This window comes from Mesocricetus auratus, unplaced genomic scaffold, assembly GCF_017639785.1.
Source record: "Mesocricetus auratus isolate SY011 unplaced genomic scaffold, BCM_Maur_2.0 Super-Scaffold_6730, whole genome shotgun sequence".
Taxonomy (NCBI): Eukaryota; Metazoa; Chordata; class Mammalia; order Rodentia; family Cricetidae; genus Mesocricetus; species Mesocricetus auratus.
Genome location: NW_024429184.1, coordinates 14914982 through 14938657, shown reverse-complemented (window position 1 = coordinate 14938657; position 23676 = coordinate 14914982). Strand labels below are relative to the sequence as shown.

At 51.3% G+C, this 23676-nt stretch overlaps 1 protein-coding gene across 3 annotated transcripts in view; it reads right to left on the bottom strand.

The window, feature by feature from the left end:
• Pax5 (paired box 5) overlaps positions 1 to 23676 on the bottom strand; it is a 184965-nt gene that overhangs the window by 117738 nt on the left and 43551 nt on the right. For all 3 annotated transcript variants that reach the window (XM_021232295.2, XM_021232297.2, XM_005078758.3), the window contains one exon: positions 2282 to 2457. In XM_021232295.2, coding sequence (XP_021087954.1) covers positions 2282 to 2457 — 176 coding nt within the window. The remainder of the gene's footprint in view (positions 1 to 2281; positions 2458 to 23676) is intronic.

The window sequence follows — 23676 nt, the reverse complement described above, 5'->3', positions numbered from 1 at the left end:
AGACGCTCTTCATTTCCCCCACTAGACCATCCAGTGACAGCAACAACAAGCCCTGGGCCTGGTCACCAGAGTCTCAGGCCGCTTGACACACTGGCAAACGGGTGAGATGTCTGGCCAGTCTCCACAGCCAGCAGCTCAGGGCCACTTCTTTGTGTCACTACCATCACTCTGGGGTCGCAGGGGTCACAGGCAGGGCCCGAGAACAGTCAGGCAAAGACAGTGAGCAGGAAGGGACGCAGGAACTCATACCCTTAATGCACACGCCTTCCCCAGCCGCGGCCCCCGGTTCAAGCCATCATTTGTCCGTGGTGATTGCGAACAGGGCACGAGGGTATGTCATTCATAGTCCAGTGCCTGCATGTGTGCAGGGCAGTCTTACAGCCTCACCCCATCTCTCCTCATTACGGCATGCCTCACAGAGGTGAAGCAGAGTAACCAGGAAACACTGAGTCAGTCATTATCCTGCCGGCGGTTTGCCTGGCTAGACCTGCCTCAACTCACAGACAGGCCTGCACCAGGCCGCAGCGTGCGTTCTGAAGGACACCAAAGGAACACATCTTCCCAGAGCCCACAGCCCGGGCCTCCTCTCTAGTGAGCCTCATCTTCACCTGAACCCGGATGGCCTCCCTCGGCCTTGGGATCCCGTGCAACATTCTCTCCCCAGTATGGCTGCCCTCAGTGCAACCATCGAGCTCATGGCCCGGCCCCCTTCAGCACACATCATCCATCATATGTGTGGTTCCTGAGTTCACGTCACACCAATCTATGAAAGAATTGGCAAAGATGATGCCTGGTTTGTGCCTCTGTCCCCTCCGGGCCTGGCTCTGCACTGGGCCCATTGCCCATGTGCAGGAAATGTGTTGGACCAGCGAGCCCCTGAGTGAGTGAGGAGCTGGAAAGCTCTGGGATGCCTCCCAGTGAATGTCTGGCCTTGGCCCATCTTCCCAGGCGTTTAAATGGAGAAAGTGGAACACCGCTTCAGGGGTTTGTGCGAGATTCCCATGAAACCAGAGGGATTCACAACACTCAGCGTCTGTGTTTCATTCATACTGACGTAGTGGAGATGCTGGCATCCTTGAAAGCCTCACACCCTCACCCTTGGTCACTTATTTGCACCTCACAGAGCTCGGGGGACATGTGGCTTGTACCGTCTCTCAGAAAGACTCAGCACCTGTCTGTGATAGAAGCAGACTTTTCTCCCCAAAACCCAGGCTCTAGAATGGGATCGGCTTGGCCCAGTGCCCATGGCCGTGTGCCCGGCAGAGAAGACGCCATTTAACTTGTAAGAGAATGAGCAGCGCCCTCCCACAGTCCACTTGTGGACTCACCTCTCCAGCATCACCTCCACCCCGCCCCTGAATCCCGGCCACACTGGATTCCCACTCCTGCTCACGCCGTGTGACCACAGGGCCTTTGCACTAGCCAACCCCTGCCGGACACATCCCTCCGCATGCACATCCTTTACTGTTGTTCACCATGGCGGCCTCCAGGCTGGCTCAGTCTCTGCTTCGGGTTCTCAGAGGGCCTTAGACATCTCTCCAAGCTGTGATTCTTCTACAAATCCCTAGGTTTGGGGCAAGTCCAAGCTCGTCTGCTCACTGATGAGCACACAGTGTCTGGTACCTTGCCTTACCCACGCTAGACAATTGCCAGTACTTGCTACGTGAATACTTGTTGGGCAGCCTTAGGCAAGTTGCTTTGTCTGTATGGGCCTCAGTTTCCCTATCTGAAAGCAAACTGGCTGAATGGTCTGTAAAAGGTCCCATAGGATCAGCTCAGAGAGAGCCGTGAAAGGAAGGCTGGTGTCTGACTTACCCGTCAGAGCTGACCCCATGCCTGGGCTATTCACACCCGTGAGCAGTCCCACAATGCCAAGCATAGGTCAAGCATCATGAGATATCCTGTACTCCACGGCTGCGAGCCCAAGTATTTTTATATATTTAGATCTACATGCTTAGATCATATTCCTAACTGACAGGATGACAAAATCACAGGAAGTAACCCTGGAGATCATCACGAACCAAAAGACACAGCATCCATTAGCAGCAGAGTAACCAGAGGAGCCCCGTTCCTCTGGGGCTGGCCAGAGACGGAGCTACCAGGACAAGAAGCCTCAGAGACCCGCCTCGTGGGATGTTGTGACCAGCCAAGCTTGGCCAAAAATGGCCAGAAGCCCACTCTGCAAAGACCCCTGCCCTCACTGTGCCAGACGTCCCTGCTTCCAGGATGGCTCAGGCCTGCACAGTGGCGCCGGTGCGGTGGGCCAGAGTCACGGACATACCTGCTCTGGCTTGATGGGCTCCGTGGTGGTGAAGATGTCTGAGTAGTGTTGTCTCTCAAACACACGGTCCAGCACCTCCAGCTGCTGCTGCGTGAACAGATCTCCCCGCATCTGCTTCCGCAGGAAGTCTCTGCCGGGAAGTGAGTGGCCGTTTGGCACTGGAGACTCCTGGATACCTTTGATGAGCATGAGAGAGATAGGGTAAGTGGAGGCCACTCTGCCACTAACTGAGGAAAGGGAAGGGGGCCTGACTGACCCTCCCGCCCAATTCCCTGCCCATGACAGGGATTCGGGTAAGGATCTGCCTGGACAAGATCACCTGCTGTTGACCGCTGACCCAGCCTCTCATAGTCACAAGCCAGGCACTGTGCAAAGCCTGTTTGTTACACGTTTTCTCCTTTACTTTCCACGCTGACCCCAATATATGTGCTGGGGTTTGCATTTGCGCCCCTAGCGCTAATGTCTTGGAAGTTCCACAGTGATTGGTTAAAGGGGGCGGGGCCTTAAAGAGTGGGAGGAGTCACAAGATCACTCCCTTCTCCATGGCTTCCTGTCTAGTGGTGCCTATTCCTCCCTCCTTTTCCTCCTCCGCTTCTCAGTTCTTTTCTCTTTCACACAAGCGTGCACACACACACACACACACACACACACACACACACACACACACACTAGTCTTTGCCAAGGCTGAGCAAGCACCACAGATTTGAACTTCCAGAACCATGAGCTCCTCCTTTATAAAGTTACCTGCCCTGAGGAATTTCATTACAGAAACAAAAAAAAAAGGAACTAACTCAGGATATTACTGTTTTCTCCGTTTCGCAGATGAAATTCCAGGCCTAGAAAAATGACACAGTTTCTTTGCCTGAGGATTTGAGCTCAGAGTGACGCTAGGACTTAGTCACGGGTGTTATCGCCCCTTCTGTACCTGTCCTGCTGATGTCCTCACCACACACACTTGTCACCACCATCATGTCCAGTCTGCAACACACGGATCCGTCACACACCTGTGATAGGTGACAACCTAGCACTGTCCCTGAGAGCCTGCATCCTGGGAATATACTTATTTATGGAAAGTGAAAGATGCCAAGGTTCTTGGAATCAACCAAAGTTCATGCATAGAGAACTGCTGCTAAACAGACTGTGGTATTGCTTGGGGGTGGAAAGCCACGCAGCAGTGAGGAGGAAGAAAACCAAGGAGCAGGGACCACCAGGGCGGGGCTGTGTGAGGGATGGGCAGGGACCACCAGGGCGGGGCTGTGTGAGGGATGGGCAGGGACCACCAGGGTCCGGGGCTGTGTGAGGGATGGGCAGGGACCACCAGGGCGGGGCTGTGTGAGGGATGGGCAGGGACCACCAGGGTCCATGGCTGTGTGAGGGATGGGCAGGGACCACCAGGGCGGGGCTGTGTGAGGGATGGGCAGGGACCACCAGGATCCGGGGCTGTGTGAGGGATGGGCAGGGACCACCAGGGTCCATGGCTGTGTGAGGGATGGGCAGGGACCACCAGGGCGGGGCTGTGTGAGGGATGGGCAGGGACCACCAGGATCCGGGGCTGTGTGAGGGATGGGCAGGGACCACCAGGGCGGGGCTGTGTGAGGGATGGGCAGGGACCACCAGGGTCCGGGGCTGTGTGAGGGATGGGCAGGGACCACCAGGGCGGGGCTGTGTGAGGGATGGGCAGGGACCACCAGGGTCCATGGCTGTGTGAGGGATGGGCAGGGACCACCAGGGCGGGGCTGTGTGAGGGATGGGCAGGGACCACCAGGATCCGGGGCTGTGTGAGGGATGGGCAGGGACCACCAGGGTCCATGGCTGTGTGAGGGATGGGCAGGGACCACCAGGGCGGGGCTGTGTGAGGGATGGGCAGGGACCACCAGGATCCGGGGCTGTGTGAGGGATGGGCAGGGACCACCAGGGCGGGGCTGTGTGAGGGATGGGCAAGGTCATGATCCTGGTGTCCACGGTGTAGGAAAGATGGCCCGATGTGTTCTTGCAAATGTTCAGATGTATGAGTACTGTGTAAAGTCTTATTTTCTAGCATAAAACACAGTAGAAATAGTGCATATACTACGCGCGATTTGAGCGGTACGTGGGAAACAGCTGCCTTTTGTTTCAGAACTTGAAAGCATTGTGGATTCCAAAGTGTAAGTTAAGAGAGTATTCTGCTGTGTTAGCTGCCCACCGAGTCTGTCTCTGGGGATGATGTTTATATTTCAAAGAAAGCACAATGAGTTATTAATTTGAAAAATGGGGTTGAACTGTCTTTTGTGTGCTTTGGATTTGACCTGTTCAAGATGAAAGCAAGCATGAGAAAGAGGGTCCCTGTAAGGAAATGGCCTGAAGGGCTCATCATGGCCCTGGGGTCTCTAGCACAAGTTGTCCCTGAAGGCTGATGGGAGGCTGTAGAAATTAGACCCAGGTGGGACTTCCGCTTGGACTGTGGAATCCATGTGAGTACCACCAACGGTCAGCTCTCCTATTGAGAGGCACCACATACCTCAGGCCTCATCCAGCCTCTGCCCTAGATGTCACTGTCATGACAAAACCCCACCCATGTGAGGAATGAGCCAAACCAAGGCGCCTGAAGTGGAGGGATGCTGTATCCCTGGGCCTCAGGCAGAAGATTTGTTCTAGCTGTTCTGTCTGCGGAGCCTGGGCCCTGGGCCTCAGGCAGAAGACAGTGTTCCAGCTGTTCTGTCTGCAGAGCCTGGGTTTGAACAGACACCAACTTTGGGGATTCACCTGAGTGCTGGCCTTTCAGGATATTTAAGAGAGCTAACAGGCCCAAAATACCCCACATGTTCTACAGGAAAGGCCTTTTGGGATGGCTTACAAGCTGCCTGAGAAAACAGATCCCTCATCACTTTCAAACCAAGGCTGGTCCACAGACTAAAAGACCACAGCCTAAAGTAGAAGCTGGTCCCTCTCAACAACGCTCCCAGCATAAAACCTGAGTCCCTCTTTTGGCAGTGACACTGGCTTTTCACAACCCAGGTGCCTGCTCTTGCCCTCAGGATGTCATCCTTGTGGCCCCTTCTTCCATCATGGCCCTTGGAGATGGTTCCTACAAGGTCACCAAGAATAACAGATGGGGGCTTACTGCCCGGTCATGCTCTTGTGCTGGTCAGCACCCACCAGAGAGCCTTATTATCAAAGGTCCAATGTACCTAGGTGCACATGTGTACATGCACACATATGAACACACACACACACACACACACACACACACACACGCAGGCAGTACTCAGCTTGCTCCTACTCAGAAACTGCTCTGTCCAGTCATCCTGTCCCAGCTACTCCGGCCACAGTGACTTTGCACTCCAGAGCACCCATCAAGTTTCTTGCTGCCATGGAGATCATATCAATTTCTGCCTCCTCGCTTCAGCTAAACTCTCCAGCCTGTGCTGCCTCCCAGGAAGCCAGCAAATTCCAGATGAAAGCAATTCCCGCTAAGATTGCTACTCTCTTTCCCACTGGTTGTTTCCCGAGATGGCCCAACTTTGCCTTGCCCAGAGGCTTCCCAGACAACTGGATCCTCTCAGCTGAGAGTCCTGCAAGGGCAGAGCTCCTGAGGAAGCCCAGGGAGGGTGGCTTAACTCTGGATTCCTGTGGACAAGGTCACTGGTCACCAAATAGGCCTAGCATAGAGTGAAGGCTCAGGGCATGGAACCAACTCAAGTTATGTAGGATGGATCTTTGGTCCCCCTAAGAACACTGTGGGCATTGCAAGTTCAGGCTGGGACTGGTACCCACTTCTGCAGAGAAGAGGACCAGCCTCATCCAGCTGTGACTTTCTCTACATCAGTAGTGGCCCCCATGGGCTGCACTCAGGGGAACTCAGGCTGCCTTGATGACCAAGATGCTGGCAGCTTGTCCCCTGCAAGCACCTCCATCCACACGCCTGCTTGAGTGGGAGCAGAACTAAGTGACAATTCCTTAAGAGGTCACAGATTACTGGGTGTGGTGCACATGACTATGATACTAGAATTTGGGAGACTGAGGCAGGGGATCCAGAGTTCCATGGCAGTCTGTCAAAAGACCCTCTGTCAAGAAAAACAAACAAAAAGAAAAACAAATGACAAACAACAAGAAGACTTAGGACACTCCAAAATACATAATTATACATTCAACTTAGTAAATATTTAAAAAGTTACTCTGTACCAGGTAATATTAAAAACCTCAGGTGATTTTAGTTAGGTGTGTATATATGTTGTGCATGGGGGGTTATGTGTTCACAGATGTGGGTTTCCCCAGTGGCCAGAGGCCTTGGACCCCTCAGAGCTGTGGTTACGGGCAGTTGTGAGCCCCTGGATTTGAGCTCTGGGAATGAGCCTGGGTCCTCTACAAGAACAATATGTACTCTTAGCCACTGAGCCATCTCTCCAGCTGCCAAAATTAAATTTTTAAAAAGCAGACAAGAAACGAGGGTGCAGAGGCGAGGGATATGGCAGCCCACTTCAGTGAAGCAATCAAACAAATAAACACCTGACTACAAACTGACTGACAGGATGTATAAAACAATTCCCAGAAATATCCACATGCAACCATGTAAAGCTAGAGGGAATGCTCCAGCCCGGGGGAGTTGGGAAGAGCTTCCAAGGGGAAGCTGTGTTTGAACCCTGAGTGCAGCCCACAGGGGCCACTACTGATATAGAGAAAGTCACAGCTGGATGAGGCTGGTCCTCTTCTCTGCAGAAGTGGGTACCAGTCCCAGCCTGGACCTGCAATGCCCACAGTGTTCTCAGGGGGACCAAAGAACCATCCTATATAACTTGAGTTGGTTCCATGCCCTGAGCCTTCACTCTATGCTAAGCCCTACTTGGTGACCAGGAGGAACAGATGAAACCCCAGGAAGCTATAGAGAGACTCAGAGGCCACTTGAGTCTTGCTGAAGGAGCCCTGAGCAGATGTGAGCAGCTGGGGAAACAATTACCCACTTCATTTCTCAATCCTAGTCCCTGTTTCCTAAACTCTGCTCCCAACTGCATCGTTGGAGAGCAGGGGCCAGTCAAGACAGTGTGTGCTAGCAGCCTGTTAGCCACAGGTTACCCAATCAAGCCAGAGTAACACAAACTACACTTCTCATTGGCCAGTGCCCCGTTCTCCAGGACAGACACAGCCTGCAAGTGCACACACCTCCTCCTCCAGGGTACTTTCCATCCCGCCCCAGCTCCCATTCCTAGGGCTCTAAGCTCCCCTCATCTTTGCAGCAAGCCCCTGGGCTTCATGTTCACACTAGGCTATTCGTTAGTTCACCTCTGTTGCTGCCAGAAAAAGTACCTGTACAATGAAGTTATGACCAACCCCTTCCTTCTGCGGATTTGGTCTGTACGAATCAGGATCGTCCCATGAGTCTGCACTCATCCACTCCCTCTTCTCTCAAACAATCTTTGCAAGCAAGCGCTGATGCAAAGGATGCAGCCATAGACAAGAGCTAACACAGCCCTTCCCTTACTGGAGTCCCATCAGTGGAAGAGGTAAACATTAAATGGAAACTCAATAGGCCAGGCCAGGTGCAAGTATCACCCAAGATGAGCACTCTAGCAAAAAGGCACCCGGTTCCTGGAGGGCAAGAACGTGCCAGTCTGCCTCTGGATGCTGCCCACAGTGGGTGTACTGTGAGTCTGAGCTACACAAAGAGATTATGTGCTCAGAGACAGCTACAGAAATGAATACAAAAATCACCCCCAGCACGAGGGCAAGTCTGCTCCTCCAGCCAGGCAGTATGACTGTCGGCGGTGCTGCAGAGATGTTGACTTAACTGGAGGCTATGGTCTTAGAGGCAGGCAACAGGAAAACCCAAACCTCTTTTATTCCAGGGAGAACAGTATGCTTAAATATATAGACAGATTCAGGCAAAGATGCAAAGGTATATGGGGCATGGTATCTTTAAATCTTTTTTTTCTGCTCCAAATCAAATAATATGGAATAGACTCAGTGCTGGGCTTAGTCAACCATGGCTCGTAGAATTAACATTCTGGAAGCTAGCTTCAGGGGAGCAAGGGGCAGGAAGCCCCTTCTCAGGAAGCAAAGAAATGCTGGCTTCAAATTTCAGGTTAAGCCAATGTTATTCAGAACCTGGCTTTGAAGCTAAAAACTTTATACAATTGTGCCTGGTCAGGCAAAGCAGAAGGAAGCAAGATGGCCTGAGATTCCCATCTGTCCGGGGAAAGCTGTCTCTTGTGTGTCTTAAAAGATCGTAAAGCCATTGCATCTCCTTCGAAGCTTGGCAGATTCTGGGAGTTTGAATTTTTCTTGCAGGGTTCTTGTTTGTTTCTTTGAAAATGATCACACACTTTATGTCTGAAGATTCAGGCTGGGAGGAAAAAGATAAAAAACAAACAGAAGTCTGCAAAATCCCTCTGGCATCATGGCCTCTGGGACTTGGCCTCAGCTGGGCATGGAGGAGCCCTGAGAAACCAGGCTGACTCTTGGGATCAGCCGGTAGCTTTTCTCAAAGTTCTATTTCTCCACAGAGTGGGGAGCAGCCCCAGACCCATGCAAGCCTCTTCCGTTCTCATAGCTTGTCCCTAGCAGGGCAGACAGACCCAGTGCGAAAAACATTCAGAGCTAGCAAACCAGGGTTCTAGCTGTGTGTGCTTCGGTAAGTATCTCTCTGTCTCTGGGCTCCAGAGTCCCCATCGGTAAACTAAGGTGGGTGAGTACCACTGAGGTACTCACTGAGGCTGAGCTATGGTGGTACACACTTGTATCCCTAGCTCCCAGGAGGCTGAGGCAGGAAGAGCAGGAATTTGAGTTCAGCTTGGGCTCCACAGTAGTCTGAGGCTAGCCAGGGCCACAAAGTGAGACCCTGCCTTAAAATATATAGGTAGAGAATACAAAGTCGTTTTTAACTCTTTTCTCCTTCAAAATTGACTTAGATTTTGTCTGCGAAATAATATCAAGTTATCATTGTCCTCTCTGTATTGCATTTGTAGGCAAACCCATACACACCATTACCAATGCCCTAAATGATTCCTTCAGTCAACAAGTATCTAATTATCAGTGCTTTGTTTAGAAAGAAATGGACAAGACGAGCAGTAAGGAAAAGGAAGAAATCTCTCTCTCTCTCTCTCTCTCTCTCTCTCTCTCTCTCTGCGTGTGTGTGTGTGTGTGTGTGTGTGTGTGTGTGTGTGTGTGTGTGTGTGTTCTGCTGGAATGGAACCCAAGGCTTTAGGAAGGCCAGAGAAGTGCTCTATCACGAGTCCTGTCATCCGTGCCTAAGGTCTCTCTTTTCTTGCCTGGAACACACTCCCCAAGGTCTTTTTCAACCCTGGCAATACTGCTCAGGCTCCACTACTGTGCTTACAGACTTCCCGTCCTTACTCTGGCCCCAGATCAGCTGGCTTGTCACTTCCTCCCACAACTGTGGTACCACTGTACTCCCAGAATGCACCCCCTCCAAACACACAGTGAGAATGCTAGAGAAAGACAGGTCCACACCCATAATTTGTCCCTGGAGTCTTAAGCCAGTCTAATGGGCCTTGGATATCATCTGGGGTATTTCCAACTTGGGTCAAATGAGCTCAAGGAACTTGGAGCTACAAGGATAGCGACCAGTTCTGCAGCCTAGACAGCCATAGTAGCCCATAACTGAGCTCTCAGCACTTGGGAAGTAAAGGCAGGAAAATCAGGAGTTCAAGACCAGACTCTGCTACATAGTAAGTTTGAAGCTAGCCTGGGACACATCAGACCCTGTCTCAAAAAGCAAACAAGCAAAAAATAAATAAAAGCAACATCTATAAAACAGGCCAGTCATGTTAATCCACATCTTAAATGTTTTGGGTAGAATTCACAAGAACCTTGATGTGGGCAAAATCAGCTGTGGAATTTCTCCACAGGAGGGGCTCGAGGTCACACAGGCTTCACCAAGGGTAAGGAGCCAGGATGGGTTGAGGCTGGCTGCATTAGCAAACATTTCTGCATCTGGCCTAGCAAAGAAAGCAGGGGCTTAGCAGTGACGGCAGTGAGGGCTCTCCAAGCCTCTCGATGACCTCTAGGTAAAGCTGCACCCTGAGCCTCGTGTGAAGTGAGTTTTCTCCTCTCACTTTGTAGATGAGAACAGCACCGCAGGGAGTGTGCCTGGCTGTGGTCACTCACTCAGAAGCGGATGTGTCCCTAGGTCTCTGTAGGTGGAATTTTCCATCTAGACCTGATCAGTTCTGTTCCACCAACTGTTCCCCAAATAGCCACACAGAGACTTATGCCACCTGCAGATCTCTTCCCCTCTCTGGTCACTTCACTTCCTGTCCTCTTCAGACCAAGAAAGACTAAAGCCCTCGCTCTCCTCACCTGCACACTGGGAGCGGTGGCAGGCAGGATAAACCACGGGTCTTTGTGGGAACCAAACGCCATGATGTCCCTGACATGCCTATCAAGGCCCCTGCTGTCACCATCCTCCCCTCCAAGGCCCAAGGTCCCAGCCAGGCCCCGCTCCTGCATCCCTCAGTGTTCAGCCGACTTCTTGCCTGTGTTCCTGTGCCAGGCCCCGCTCCTGCATCCCCTCAGTGTTCAGCCGACGTCTTGCCTGTGCTCCTGTGCCTCTTTTCCTGCTCCTTATGGCTTCATGCCCTCTGCTCCCTGCCTTGGCACCCTCTTCACCGCCCAGCAAGCTCAGCCTGAAGGCCACCTCCTTCCCGAAGCCTGTCTGAAAGTCCAAAGGCTGAATCTGTCACCCTTTCCTGTGGGTCTCTGCTAGAGGGCTTTCCCCAGTTACAACTATGGTCTGCAGTTGACTTCTAACCGCCCCTCTGGTGAGCTTGGTCTCAGGGAGGGGTCTCCATGTAGAGTCAAGGAACTTGAATCAGCTGATCAAGATCACACAGTAGACATCCAGCAGAGCACTTCCAGGCCTCTTACTATGCATGAGGATGAAGCGGGTGTGTTTCAGGACAGCGGGGAAGCCTGGGCACTCCACATTTACAAACCCATGATACCTAAGCATCTTCTCCCCTCTTCCCGTGTGTGTGTGTGTGTGTGTGTGTGTGTGTGTGTGTGTGTGTGTGTGTGTGTGTGTGAGTGTGCATCTGTGTGTGTGTGCGTCTGTGTGTGTGTGTGTGTATGTGTGTGTGTGTGTGCGCGCATGTGTGTTAGTCAACTGAAGCCGGAGCCTTGCCCATACTTTCTAAGCACTCTACCCTTAACCTTTTTCACCTATTAAGACTGGATCTCACTAGGTCTGGCCACGAGCTCACTCTACAGGCAGACTTACCTGTAGAGTGGCTTGTGCTTACCATCCTTCTGCCCCAGCCTCCAGAGTAGCTGAGATTCCAGGCAGATGCCACCAGGACCTGCCTGGGCATTTCTTTAACCTCTCTATTCTTAATTTTCTCATCTGCAAAATGGGATGCTCATAATCCCTGGGGTTGCCTAAAGAGTCATTGTAAACCACTGAAAACAGCACCTGGTGCATGGTGGCCTAGCTTGTTTCCCTCGCCAAAGTCCGAGCCGTCTGAGTACAGAGGCTCTGTGTGGCTCTCTCAGACAGGAGATGCTGGTCTTCTGCTCAGTGCTTGCTGACGAGATGCTAACCTGAGGAGATAGATGCAAGGGGCCACAGGGTTGCACGCTTCAGGGCAACTCCCCAATGGCCAGCCTCCATTATGAGTTCAGAAAGTCATCCACTGCATCAGAGAGGAAGAGAGAAAACAGCGACTACAGGTATATTTTCTACCTGGGATCCAAAGCACTTCACAAAATGTTGACACAAAGACAAACAACTCAGACTGACCTGAGCTCCCCTCCCCGGCTTCCTGACGTTCACCCCGAAAGGCAAAGGCAGCCGGTTGTCTATTCCTCTGTTTAACAACAAATGTGGTGTTGCTACTCCAGCTAATTCAGAGCTTCTATTCACTGTCTGGGGTAACTTGGGGTAGATTAGGGACAGCCTAACAACCTAAGGGGTCCTGAGGAGCAGCTACCTGAGGTCCCGATGAGAGAGCAAGCACAGGCCACCAAGCCAGGCAAGGCCGTGGGAATCCAGGCAGGGAAAATCAGAGCCAGCTAATTGCCGTTTTGGGGAATCTATGGGGGACCAGACTTCTTTCTAGGGTGTCAGGGTGGCAAACCGGGAAATAGCCCCTGGCAGCCCTGAACTCAACTAATATTCCAGATGATTTCATACATCCCTCCCTAAACTAGGGCCACGGACGGAGAAAATCTGAATCGTCGCAGGGGAAAATTCCATTGGAACCACCATGATTCACCCATTCGTTTCACTCAATCTTTTCTTCTCGGGGAAGGAACACACGAAATTGTCAAATTGGCAAATGCGTTCAGGTTTGACTCAAGCGAATCTGATTGTGCTGTGTGTTACCCAATGAGTCAGAGGCATTGGTGATGGGAAGGCCCCAAGGGACTAAATATCCCTCCCTCGGGATGTCAACAGTGAGGCCAGGTGGCAAAGAGCTCTGTCTGGGGCCAGACAGCAGGTCCAAATGAACCGCCAGCCCAGGCCAGGAGGCCTCTGATGCCAGTACCAAATCTCTCAGTTCATCATTCAGGAGAGTCAAGGTGGGTGTCTGGCCTTTGCTCCAGAGCTTAGAGGGTTCAAGTCTTAACTCCCACGCTGGGGAGGAGGGTGCAGGCTGGGGACACTCAAGCTGTTGTGCCGAGAGAAGTGGGGGGGCCTGCAGAGCAGACACAGCCCTGGAGCCAAGTAGCTGACACCTTACCAACACCCAGAACAGCACGTGTATTGCTGCCTTTACTTTGAAGATGAGGACCGCGAGGCACGGGGAAGCTAAATTCCTTGCTCAAGCACCGCTACTAAAAAGTAGAAGACGTCGGATCCAAACGCAAGCGGGTATTCCAGTGTGTGCTCTAAACCCAGCCTAACCTACTCCACATAATCCAGACTGGAACAGAGCAGTCTAAAAGGGCTGCTTGGAAACAATTCAACTTGAGTTTTAAGGTGAGCTGGAAAGAGTTAGCCAAAGAAAGAGCAAACCGAGAGGTACTAAACAAAGTTCACAACCCATGCAAGGCTTCCCTCCCTAACTAACCACTCAGCCCCAAGACTCCTTATCCAGAATGTACCTCCCACCCCCAGTACACAGCAGTTCGTCTACCATCCCCGATGTGCAGAAAAATAAATAGTCTAAGATCATATACAGTCTGCAATCTTTGCATTACCCCTACTTGAGTTTTTAAATCACTGTTTTTATTTTTCCCCCTCCAAGGACAATATAACTAGAAAGAAGGTTCATATGTTGAAGTGTATCTATCTGTCTGATCATTGCACAAATGTTTTCAAGAGAAATCACTATATTCCTCCAAGATGGGTATGGGTTTAGTCATAGATCAAAGTGAGAGGAAAAAAAGATAAATCATCAGAGATCCAAAAATACTTTTCATTGGAGAAGATACCGGGCCATTTTGATGGGGCTGATGAAATCCTTGTTCTGTCTCCATTACCTGCTTCGGGCAGCCCGAGCCAGGAGCCAACGGCAGAGATGATATTCTCCATAAGATAGTCTCCAATATATACACATATATATATGATCTTCAACCTCTATTGATTGACCAATTTCACAAGCAAAGACTGGTGAAATGAAGCTGAAATGAACACCATGCTTTAACTCATTGAACCTATCAGGCCTGAGTTAATCTCACTGTCCACTGTCTCTGATAGAATTCAATTGATCAATCATGTTTCGGTGATAGTACCATTTCACTGGCTTATTGCTTCTTCATTTCAGAGCTTGACCTGTTAGATATACTCGGACTGGCTCGACTTCTCTTGGATACACAGAGATCAGCCTCTGCCTGCCAACGTGTGTCCTCTCCCGTCCCAGTTGAAAAGAACTTGAGAAGCTTTTGTGTGTATCTGGCGTGTTTTCCCACCAAGCACGCTCATAAGAGGGGCAGATTTATGGAGGACAGCAGTCACAAGTGCCAAGAAGGCTCTTCCTTCTGCATGGAAGCCCTGTTCCTTCTTCCCTATGGAAGCAAGTTGACTTGTTTGGGCTTTGACCTCAGCAGAAGCATATTTCTATATTAGACAGTCAGGTGGTATGCCTAGGCCAAAGGTACATCAGAAAACGATATCTCTGCACCTCAGACATGTTGTTACTGTGACATTTACCTGCTTCTCTGATTCCAAAGATGACCTCAGATACCAACAACAGATTATGGCTCCCAATGTGCAGATGAAGAGGAAGTGTGCTCTTGGAGGCAGAGGTAGCTTGCCTAGGGTCACAGGACAGATTAGACAAAAGTCCCAGTATGTCAGCTCCTCTGTACCTCTGACCATCAGAGAGCACCCCATAGGTAATTTCAGAATGCCCAAGGCATTTCCGGCAATGTGTTTTGATCCTGACTTCTTGGATCTTTGCACTTTCATTCTGAAAACTTTTGAACTTAGGATGGATTCTAAGATTGTCTGCAACCCATAAACTTGGGGGACAAGTCAAACTCAGTCTCACCCAAAGCCACCCAGACACCCAGTAGCCTCATAGGAACCTTTGCCCTGAACTCTCCACTCAGGACTTCCTGACTTCCCTTAGAAGGTTCCCTAATTTACGTCAAAATGCCCACCCGGATCCACAGTAAAAACTTCACTCTCCATTTTTAACATGGTCCAATGTGCTGTTACGGTTTCTTTGTGGCATTTAATTTCATTTTCCCAATGCAAGCCTTGATGATGCTTGGAGAAGGCAAGAGGTTGTAGCTGGTGGGGCTAGCTGCCTGGAAGAAGAGACTCTTGCAGCAGCATTATTGGGGGGGCGTTCTCCAAAGAGACCAAGGCACAGCAGTTTACAACTCAGAGGGCATGGGAAAGAAGCATAAATAAAGCTGGTGTCTCTAGGGAAGGCATTGAGGTAGCTGGCACAGGGTTGAGTCTTGGAGGTGGAACAAAGAGTTTCAGGACACCCTCTATGTCACACTTCTGCCACACACAAAAATGACAGCCCATCTTCCAGAAGCCTTAGTCCTCACATCCAGACCCCCCAGTCTCCATCCCGGGTAGCCAGCCCCTTATCTGACCTTATCATTCAGACACTTGGGGAGGAGTCATATCTAATGTGGTGGGCTTGATGTAGAGAGATGAGACATCGCACAGGCAAGCAGGAACTTCTCATTCATAGAGAGGGGCAGGGGAATGGCTATCCACAAAAGTGGCAGGTGCAAAAGTGTTAGCAAGACTGTCTCTAGAAGTGGTAGCTGTCTAAGGGTAGGTGGTGGGAGAGCCTCGGAGGTTCTGGCTGCTCTCTCAGCAAGATCCACAATTGCTCATGGCTGACATGGCCTTACTGGGCCTGGATGCTCACACTACAGCCCCGTATTTCCTTCCTTTTTTCTTCCTTCTTATTTTCATATGCATGTGCATGTGACAGAGCATATATACACATGTTTACATGTGACAGAGCATATATACACATGCTTACATGTGACAGAGCATATACACACATGTTTACATGTGACAGAGCATGACAGTATATATACACATGTTTACATGTGACAGAGCACATATACATATGCTTACATGTGACAGAGCAGATACACACACTTACATGTATGTGGTAAATGCACATGAATGTATTGCATGCGCATACGTTTAAGTCTAAGGATGATAGAAAGTGTCTTCCTTGATGGTTCTTGTACCTTGTTCTTTGAGGCGGGGTCCCTCAATCACCTGAGAGCTTGCCTGTCCAGTTACCTAGATTGCTCTGTCTCTGCCCTCTGTGGTTGGAATGACCCAGGAACTGCCACACCCGTCCAGCATTCACACGGGCTCTGGCATGTAAATGCCTGTCCTTTGGCTTACACAGCAAGTGCTTTAACCATTGCATCACCCCCCTGCCTCACCTCTCGATACAGCTCCCTCACCCTCTGTCCACACTCTGTAGTCACTCTGGCCTCCTCACTGGCCCTCAGCTGTGTAAAGGACACCCTGCCTTTGTCCTTGCTGTTCTAGAACTTTCCCAGGTATCTGTTTGGCTCATTCTGGTTTTTCTTGGAGACTCTACTCAAATGTCATCTCTGCACTCAGATTAGCCTCTGTGAGACAGGGCCCCACCCACAGGGACACTGCATTCCTAGACTCCTTCCTGGTCTTGTTTCCTGCTCAACAGCCACCAGCATGTGTGTACAGACCGTACAGACCCTGGGCCCCAACCCAGCTCTGAAAAACAAAAAGCATGTAACAACACAACATGGCCACTCATATTTTTCTCCCTGTCTTCAATAGAATACCACTCCTGTCTACAAGGACTTTTGACTGCCTCATCCTTTGCTGTGTCCCTGGCACCTAGACCCAGAACAAAGACCCGCACAGAGCAGGCATACACTTATAGGATGAATGGATATATGTGGGACCTGGGCTCCTCAGTGTCCTTCTGGCTTCCATGCCCAGCTCAAGGCACCAGTCTGAAGGGAAGCAAGTTGCCAGGCCCTGCCCACAACACCAGCACCACACGAGGAGCTGGTCAGTGGGTGACTCTCTCCTCAGGAGGCCTGACCTTGGAAATGTTAAGGTGGCAAAGATCTAGCTTTTGGGTGCAAGCTCTCGCTGTCTCTTACATCTGTGCACTGGGGTCAGGAAAACACAAAAGATCAGAACAGGCAGACCCCAAACAAGGGAGCACAAGGGTCACTCAGGGAGAACAGGACAAAGAAAACTCGTGCCTGATCACAGGGGGAAAGATGAACCTGGAGGCCTGCATCTGCAATCCCCCAAGCTGAAGGATGGAGGGGGAATGAGAGTTAGGATGAGCCTGGCCACCAAGTGAGATCCTGTCTCAGAAAGTAATTGACTTCTTTAATTAATTAAAATGACAAAGTTGGATATGGTAGCCCATGCCTGTGATGTTAACCCTTAGAAGGCAGAGTTCAAGGTCATCCACCTGGACTACATAGTAAGTTCAAGAAAAGCTTGGGCTCCACTAGACCCTGTCTCTAAACAAATAAAATGACAAGACACACAGAGAGAGGAGGCTAGACTGAATTCTCCGGTTTAAGCATTTATTAGGCTGTGGAATCAAGGAAGACTTCTTGGAGGAAGGAGATATTCCAGCCAGGGTTGGGTTTGGGGACATGAGCAAGGAGGCGAGGGGATCCTGGAGAACAGAACAGAACAAAACCTTGGTGTTTTAATATCTACTGACTCCCAAGAATACAACCACCAGTTGCACTGGCTGGAATTTTATCAGGACATGTTTACAATTCCCGAGAATCGGTTCACCGATGGCAGGACTGCCTGAGGCTTTGGTAGTGCTTACAACCACAGCTGTCTGCATTTGCAGCTGCTGGATTCCTGACCGTTCCACATGAAGAGCAAGCACTAGCCACCTCCAGTGTCCCCTGGTGTAGTCACACCTGAGCCTTCACATAGTGAAGCACACATTTCATTATCACTTTATATTATGTCCCCTTTTGGTTATAGTTGGTCATTATATTACTTTTTAAAATGATGTGTGTTTGGTAGATTATCTTTTCCCTGAATTTCATTTAGGGCAGCAAAAGAGGCACTACACCACATCCAAGAGGAGATGCTGGTTTGAAGGATATAAAGCGGGCTGGATGAACAATTTCCCAGCCCTGCCTAGTTTTGCCATTTAGAACTATCCCCGACTGGAGACCATTTTCCTAGTCTATCCAAAGAGCAAAGGGCTATCTCAGGGAAGCAAAGAGTTCTCCAGAAGTTGTTGTAGGGACAAAAGACAGGTGCCAAAAACTGTTCTGAAAGCCTGTTCCTAGAAGGCAAGACCTGGGTCCTCCACTCTGCTTTTCAGAAGCCCTTAAAGCTAGTGTGGTGGCTCTCAGCTCTCAGAAGGTGGAGGCAGGAAGATTAGAAGTTCAAGGTCACCCTCAACTAAGACCTGGTCTAAAGAAAAAAGAAAGGAAGAAGAAAAAGGATGATTTCTCAAATTCAAAAATCCTGCTAGACTATGCCAAGGGGAGCCCCGAGTTCTGCCTTAGCTGTTCCTGTGAGAACCTAGTCTCAGCTATCCACAGCCAGGTACAAGGCCAGAGGAAGAAATGACACTGGTTAACAAGTGTGGTGACACATGCCTGCAATCCCAGCTGAGAGTGCCGAGGCAGGAGGATGCGGAGGTCAAAGCCAGACTTGGCAGCACAGTGAGTTCAAGGCAGTGTGGGTTTCCATGAGACCCTACCTCTAAAACAGAAATGACAACCGGAACTGTCACTCACCTGCGGTCCTGCATGCGTGGACAGTGAGTTTGGGGGTGACAAGAACAAAAGAGGCAGAACCAGGGTGGGCGGGGAAGAGCTGGGAGGGGCCAAGGGGGGGCGTGTGCCATCTGCTTGGGTTTGCACCTAGCCCTCAATTTACTGCCTCCATGACTTTAGACTGTTCAACTGCTCCTAGTTCCCATCTATAAAAAGTGAAGACGGTAATAGTCCGGACGCTTCTGAGAGCTGCTGTGAGCCCTGCCTGTCACACAGAGAGCTCGTCAATCTCACCGTCTGCCTCCGAAAGCTGAGGGGGGGGGGAGACATTTATTTCCAGTGGCCACACTGCATGCAACACCCAAGGCTCTGAGGTAGAAGCAGAGACCTGATCCTGGCCCTCATTTTCCCGTTGAGGTGTCTCCCGCTCAACTGGCTCTGAGAGCCAGTTTCAATTCCCTCCTTGCTATAGGTAGGGAACCTGAGACCTGGAAAGAGAACAGACAGTGTTCACACAGCTAACCTGTCTGTGTTACACTCTCCGTCCAGACCCCTTCCAGAGCATTACCCTGCTTTCTCAGATGCTCTGTGCATCTACTTGTGTACCTGTAAATGGCACTGAGAATAAGAGAGGTAAGAGAGAGAAAGACAGGGACAGAGAGAAAAGACCTTGGTGTCTAGAGCCAAAGAGAAACACCACCAAGAAGCCGATGAGCTCACAGCTCCGTGCCAAGCCCTGAAGTCTTCTGGGATGCACCTCCAAGCCCTGAGCCTCAGAACTCACGGCCTGATGGAGGGGCAGCAGAAGGCTGAAAGAGCTCGAAGACACCCTTCTCTGTGGAGGCAAGGAAGCTTCCTGTGGCAGGTGACACGCCAGAAAGCATGGGGATGCAGACAGAAGACAGAGCACACTGGTTCTGAAATACTGTCCCTCAACTCCCCAAGCCCCAGTTTTCAGAGGGAGGGATGCCTTTTGTCCTTTTTGCAAAAACAACAAAAAGTGACAGGAACCCACTCCCGAGCTCAGGGCCAAAGGGGAGGGTCACAGATAAAACCAGGAATACTGGCAGGTCCAACAAACAAGGGAACTCGATGAATTCCCATCTCTGCACTGTGTGTCCCTTATCCACCGCCCGTGGCACTGTCCAAGGCGACCCAGAGCCGCTCCCCTGATCAGCCTGGCTGGGAGGTAACACTTGCTCTGTCCCCTGCTCCCGCTCCGACGCCCCTCTGCTCAGCGCGCGCATCATCTGCTCGGCTGCCCAACTCCTGCCGCTACAGCGCCCGCGCCCCCCGGGGCGGCGGAAAGCTGGCATCCGTTGTTACCATAACAAACTCAATTGTTCTCAGCAGGGCCCCGGCAAATAAAGTCATTCATTACGGACCTCTCCCGGCCACCGTGGGCTTGCGCGGCAATCAGCGGGCCGCGGGCTGCCCCCTCGCGGGCCGAGACACGCGCCAGCGCCGTTACCTGCCGGGGCCAGCCCGCGGCGCAGCGGCCGCCACGCTGTGTCCCGAGGCCCAGACGCAGCGGCGCTGGCGGGAGCAGCTCCCGGTCGCCGATTAGTTTTATCTCGGAACGTCAATTGACTTATACTGATTGGCTTCCAGCCGCCAAATGTCAATTAAATTGCAAATGTTCAGCGGAGGCCCAGCGCGGGGCGCGTAGGCGGGCAGCCCCTTCCCGAGGGCGCCCGGTGCTGCCGCGTTGGGTTTGCTTTCCTTCTACAGCGTGAAGCAAGGCCGAGCCCTCCCAGGGCCAAGAACCCGAAGGTCCAGCCTGGAAATTGGAGGGAGGGCCTTGGGCGCGCGAACTAAGCGAGCTCTGGAGTAGATCCGGCTTCGGGAGGAGGGACCTTCGCTAGGTGGCAAAGGCAGGGTCTTGGGATGCAACTTTTACCGGACCTATAATAAACCGCTTCTCGTTGTTCCCGCCTGGTTTTCCTAATCAGTCAAGGCTCAGAAGGACTTGGAGGCTTGGAATCTGCCAGCCGAAGCCCCGGGTTTGAGTGTGCTGGAGCATCGGTCCAGTTGCCTGGTGCACAGGCAGAGCCAAGCCCTAAGCATGGTCTGAGCCCCCACAACCCTCTGAAGCAGATTCTGTTTGCTGGCTGGCTGGCTGGCTGGCTTTGAAACAAGGTCTCTTGCATCCCAGGCTGGCCTGGAACTCACTGTGTAACTGAGGATGACCTTGAACTTTGCGATTTTTTTCCTGCCTCCACTTTTTGAGATCTGGGATTACAGGTGTGCACCACCACCACCACCTTTTTGTGTGGATCTGGGGATGAAACTCAGGGCTTCATGGACCCCACACAAAGGCTCTGCCCATCCCAGAGCTACTATTTGGTGGTGTTCGGTTCTGTTTTGTTCTGGGACAGAATCTGTCTATGTAGGCCTGGAAATAGTGATCCTCCTGCCTCTACCCTCTCCTACTGGAATTGATTGACTCCTGAAAAAGATGGTATTGTCATCACCACTACCACCTCCAACAGAGGTGCTTGGAGCACAGGCAGGAAAATTATCCCAGAGTTCCCAGAGGACAAGTGGCCAGTGGGGCCTGCAGTCTTCAGAAAGCGCTGGCTTCATTGTTGTTTGTCCCCACCTGGCAGATGGCAAAACTCATTCTTGGGCAAGATCCTCAAGCAGATACATAAGATGAGCTGCATTAACGCTCTGGTCGGTGCATGGAGTACGGCCATTTACACAGCACTTTCTTGGGCACTGGGGCTTGCCAGGCCTTTGAGGGAATTGTTCACTCTCTCTTTGCTGGTAGGAAAATGGAGTTGGGGTGGTAGCACACGCCTGAAATCTCAGCCCTTGAGAGGTCCAGGCCGGAGGATCAGGAGTTCAAGGCTAGCTTAGGCTACACATCAAGACCTTGTCTCAAAAAGCAGGGGTGGGGGAGGGCTGTGGCGACATCTCTGTGGGTAAGATTGCTTGTTCTTCAAGGACAAAGCTCTGAATCTGAGTCCTGGAACCCATATAAAGAGCAGAGCACAGCCATGCACATCTGTAATCTTAGCGTTAGGTAGCACAGATCTGGATCTTGCAAACTCAGTGGCCTACAATCTAGGCAGAACAGTTTGGTGAAAGTCCTGTCTAGAGGCAATTACATGGACAGCAACAGAGGAAGACTCCTGAGGTCTTCTACAGCCTCTCTGAGAGTGTACATGGCTGTGTGCACCTACGCATTCCTATGTACCACACACACATGACATATACATGCCACACTTACACACCCAAAAGGAGAAAGGGGAGAGGAAAGAGGAGGGGGCATTGAAGCCTGGAAAGGGTTGCTCAAGATCAGCCGCAAGGGAGGGCAAGACTTGAGGGCCCAGGACTCGGAGTCCAGTGCTCCCAGCCTTATCTCAATGAAGCCTTGAACCAGGTCAACTCAGATTTGGGCTTTGCTCTCACCCCTCTCTCCTTCAGGGAGCCAAGAGGGAGACACGTGAAGTTGATCTGGAAGATTCTCTGAGCCATGAGGAAGATCAGGAAGAAGGTCCCGGAAAGAGCTGGGGGGATGAAGCCTTGGGCCCCAGAGAGGTTTTGCTGTTTGCCTGTCAGCTGTCTCCAGCCTTCCTCCCCTCCGCCTCTTCTGTCTGCCTCCCTGGGGTTGTCTCTTGAGAGAGCGCTACGAGGGTTCTTAACTGATAAAATGTCCGGCATTTAAAAGATACAAACCTGGGCAGTCGTCCTTTGCAGAGAAGAAATGTTCACTGAACAAAAGTGCCATTCAGAAGTACTGGATGGAGTCTGTGTCTCAGAGAGAAAGGAAATGAAGAGAAAGTGGAGAAGGGGGGCATAGGAGGAGAGAGGAGAGGGGACCAGGAGCTGGAAGACTTGTCAGGCTTCCTGAATCTGAATGGGGCCCTGGCTAAGACCACACAGCAAGGCTGTGCTGAAACCTAAGGTGGACCCAGGCTGCTCCCTGTCTGTGTGAGCTCACAGCCTACAACAGTCCACTCCCGCTGGCACACAACAGTCCACTCCCGCTGGCACAGCCGGGGTCAGCGGAGTTCCTGAAGCATGGGGCTAACGCGCTGCCTGTCTAGAGTTCTTGCCCAGCGTGTACAAAGCACTGGGAAAGACCCTGATGTACCACATAAACTGGGTGTGTGGTACACCTGCAGTCCAGGCAATCCCATTGGGAAGATCGGACATTCAAGATCACCCTGGGACTCAAAGCAAGGTCAAGGCTAACATGAGTTACACCAGACCCTATCTCAGTAAAGGAATAAATTGGTTGGCTCTTCTTCTTCTTCTGAACCTAGCCAGAATAACCTTATCAAACGAGAGAAAACCAGACATGGTGCTTACAATCCTGCACTTGGAAGACTGAGGCTGGAGGATCACTGTGAGTTGGAGGCCAACATGGCTATACAGTGAGACCTTGAGAGAAAAATGATGGTGGGGGGTGACAAAAGAACTGAGATGGAGAATTGCCCCCTCGAGGGTTTGGTGCGGAATCTTAGAGTTGGGGTGAAACTGCTCTGCTCTGAGAAAAATAATAAACATTTCCTCTGGCCATTGCAAGTGAAATACAATAGGTAACATTTTTAGTTACCAAAAACGAAGGGGAAGCCCCCCTTTGGACAGATAAAGAAGGTGGGGATGAAGGAAGACCTCCAGCTGTGCGGTCAGTAGCTTGGAGGGACCCCATGCCTCCATGGTGTCACCATGGAGTGGCGGGCCACTGCTGGAGCTAACTGGCAAATGTGGCAGGGAAGAGTGCAGAGAGGGGTTGCTAGAGAAGTGTCAGAAATGGAGACCTGAGAGGCGACATAAGCTGTGTCTATCCCAGTCCAGCCTCGGCAGGACTGGAGATAGCTGGGGACGTGCCCCCGGGGACACTGCCCTACCCTGGTGCTGTCCTAATGTGACACTGAGAAGCAGACCAGGGTGGCAGGTAAGGGTGCACCAGCCCACAGTGCCAAACTCTGGGCTGAGCTTTGTGAGCTTGGACAACTTCTCTGAGCTCTCTGAGTCTCTGTAAAATAGAGGGTAATGAGAGTACCCATTTGGTAAACTGGTTGTATTAATTGCATCAAGCATTTAAGCGCATGTCATTAAAACTTGTCAGTGCTAGTGATTATATTGTTCTTTATTATAGCTCCTGGCCAGGGCCACAATCCATTCACACTAGGAACACATGTTCACGCTCAGGCAAGAGGAGAATGTTAGACACACATATGTATGCATGTGTGCCTTAGGCCAGAGGGTGCTCCATCCGCTGAGGAATGGTCTTCCCAGCTCCCTCC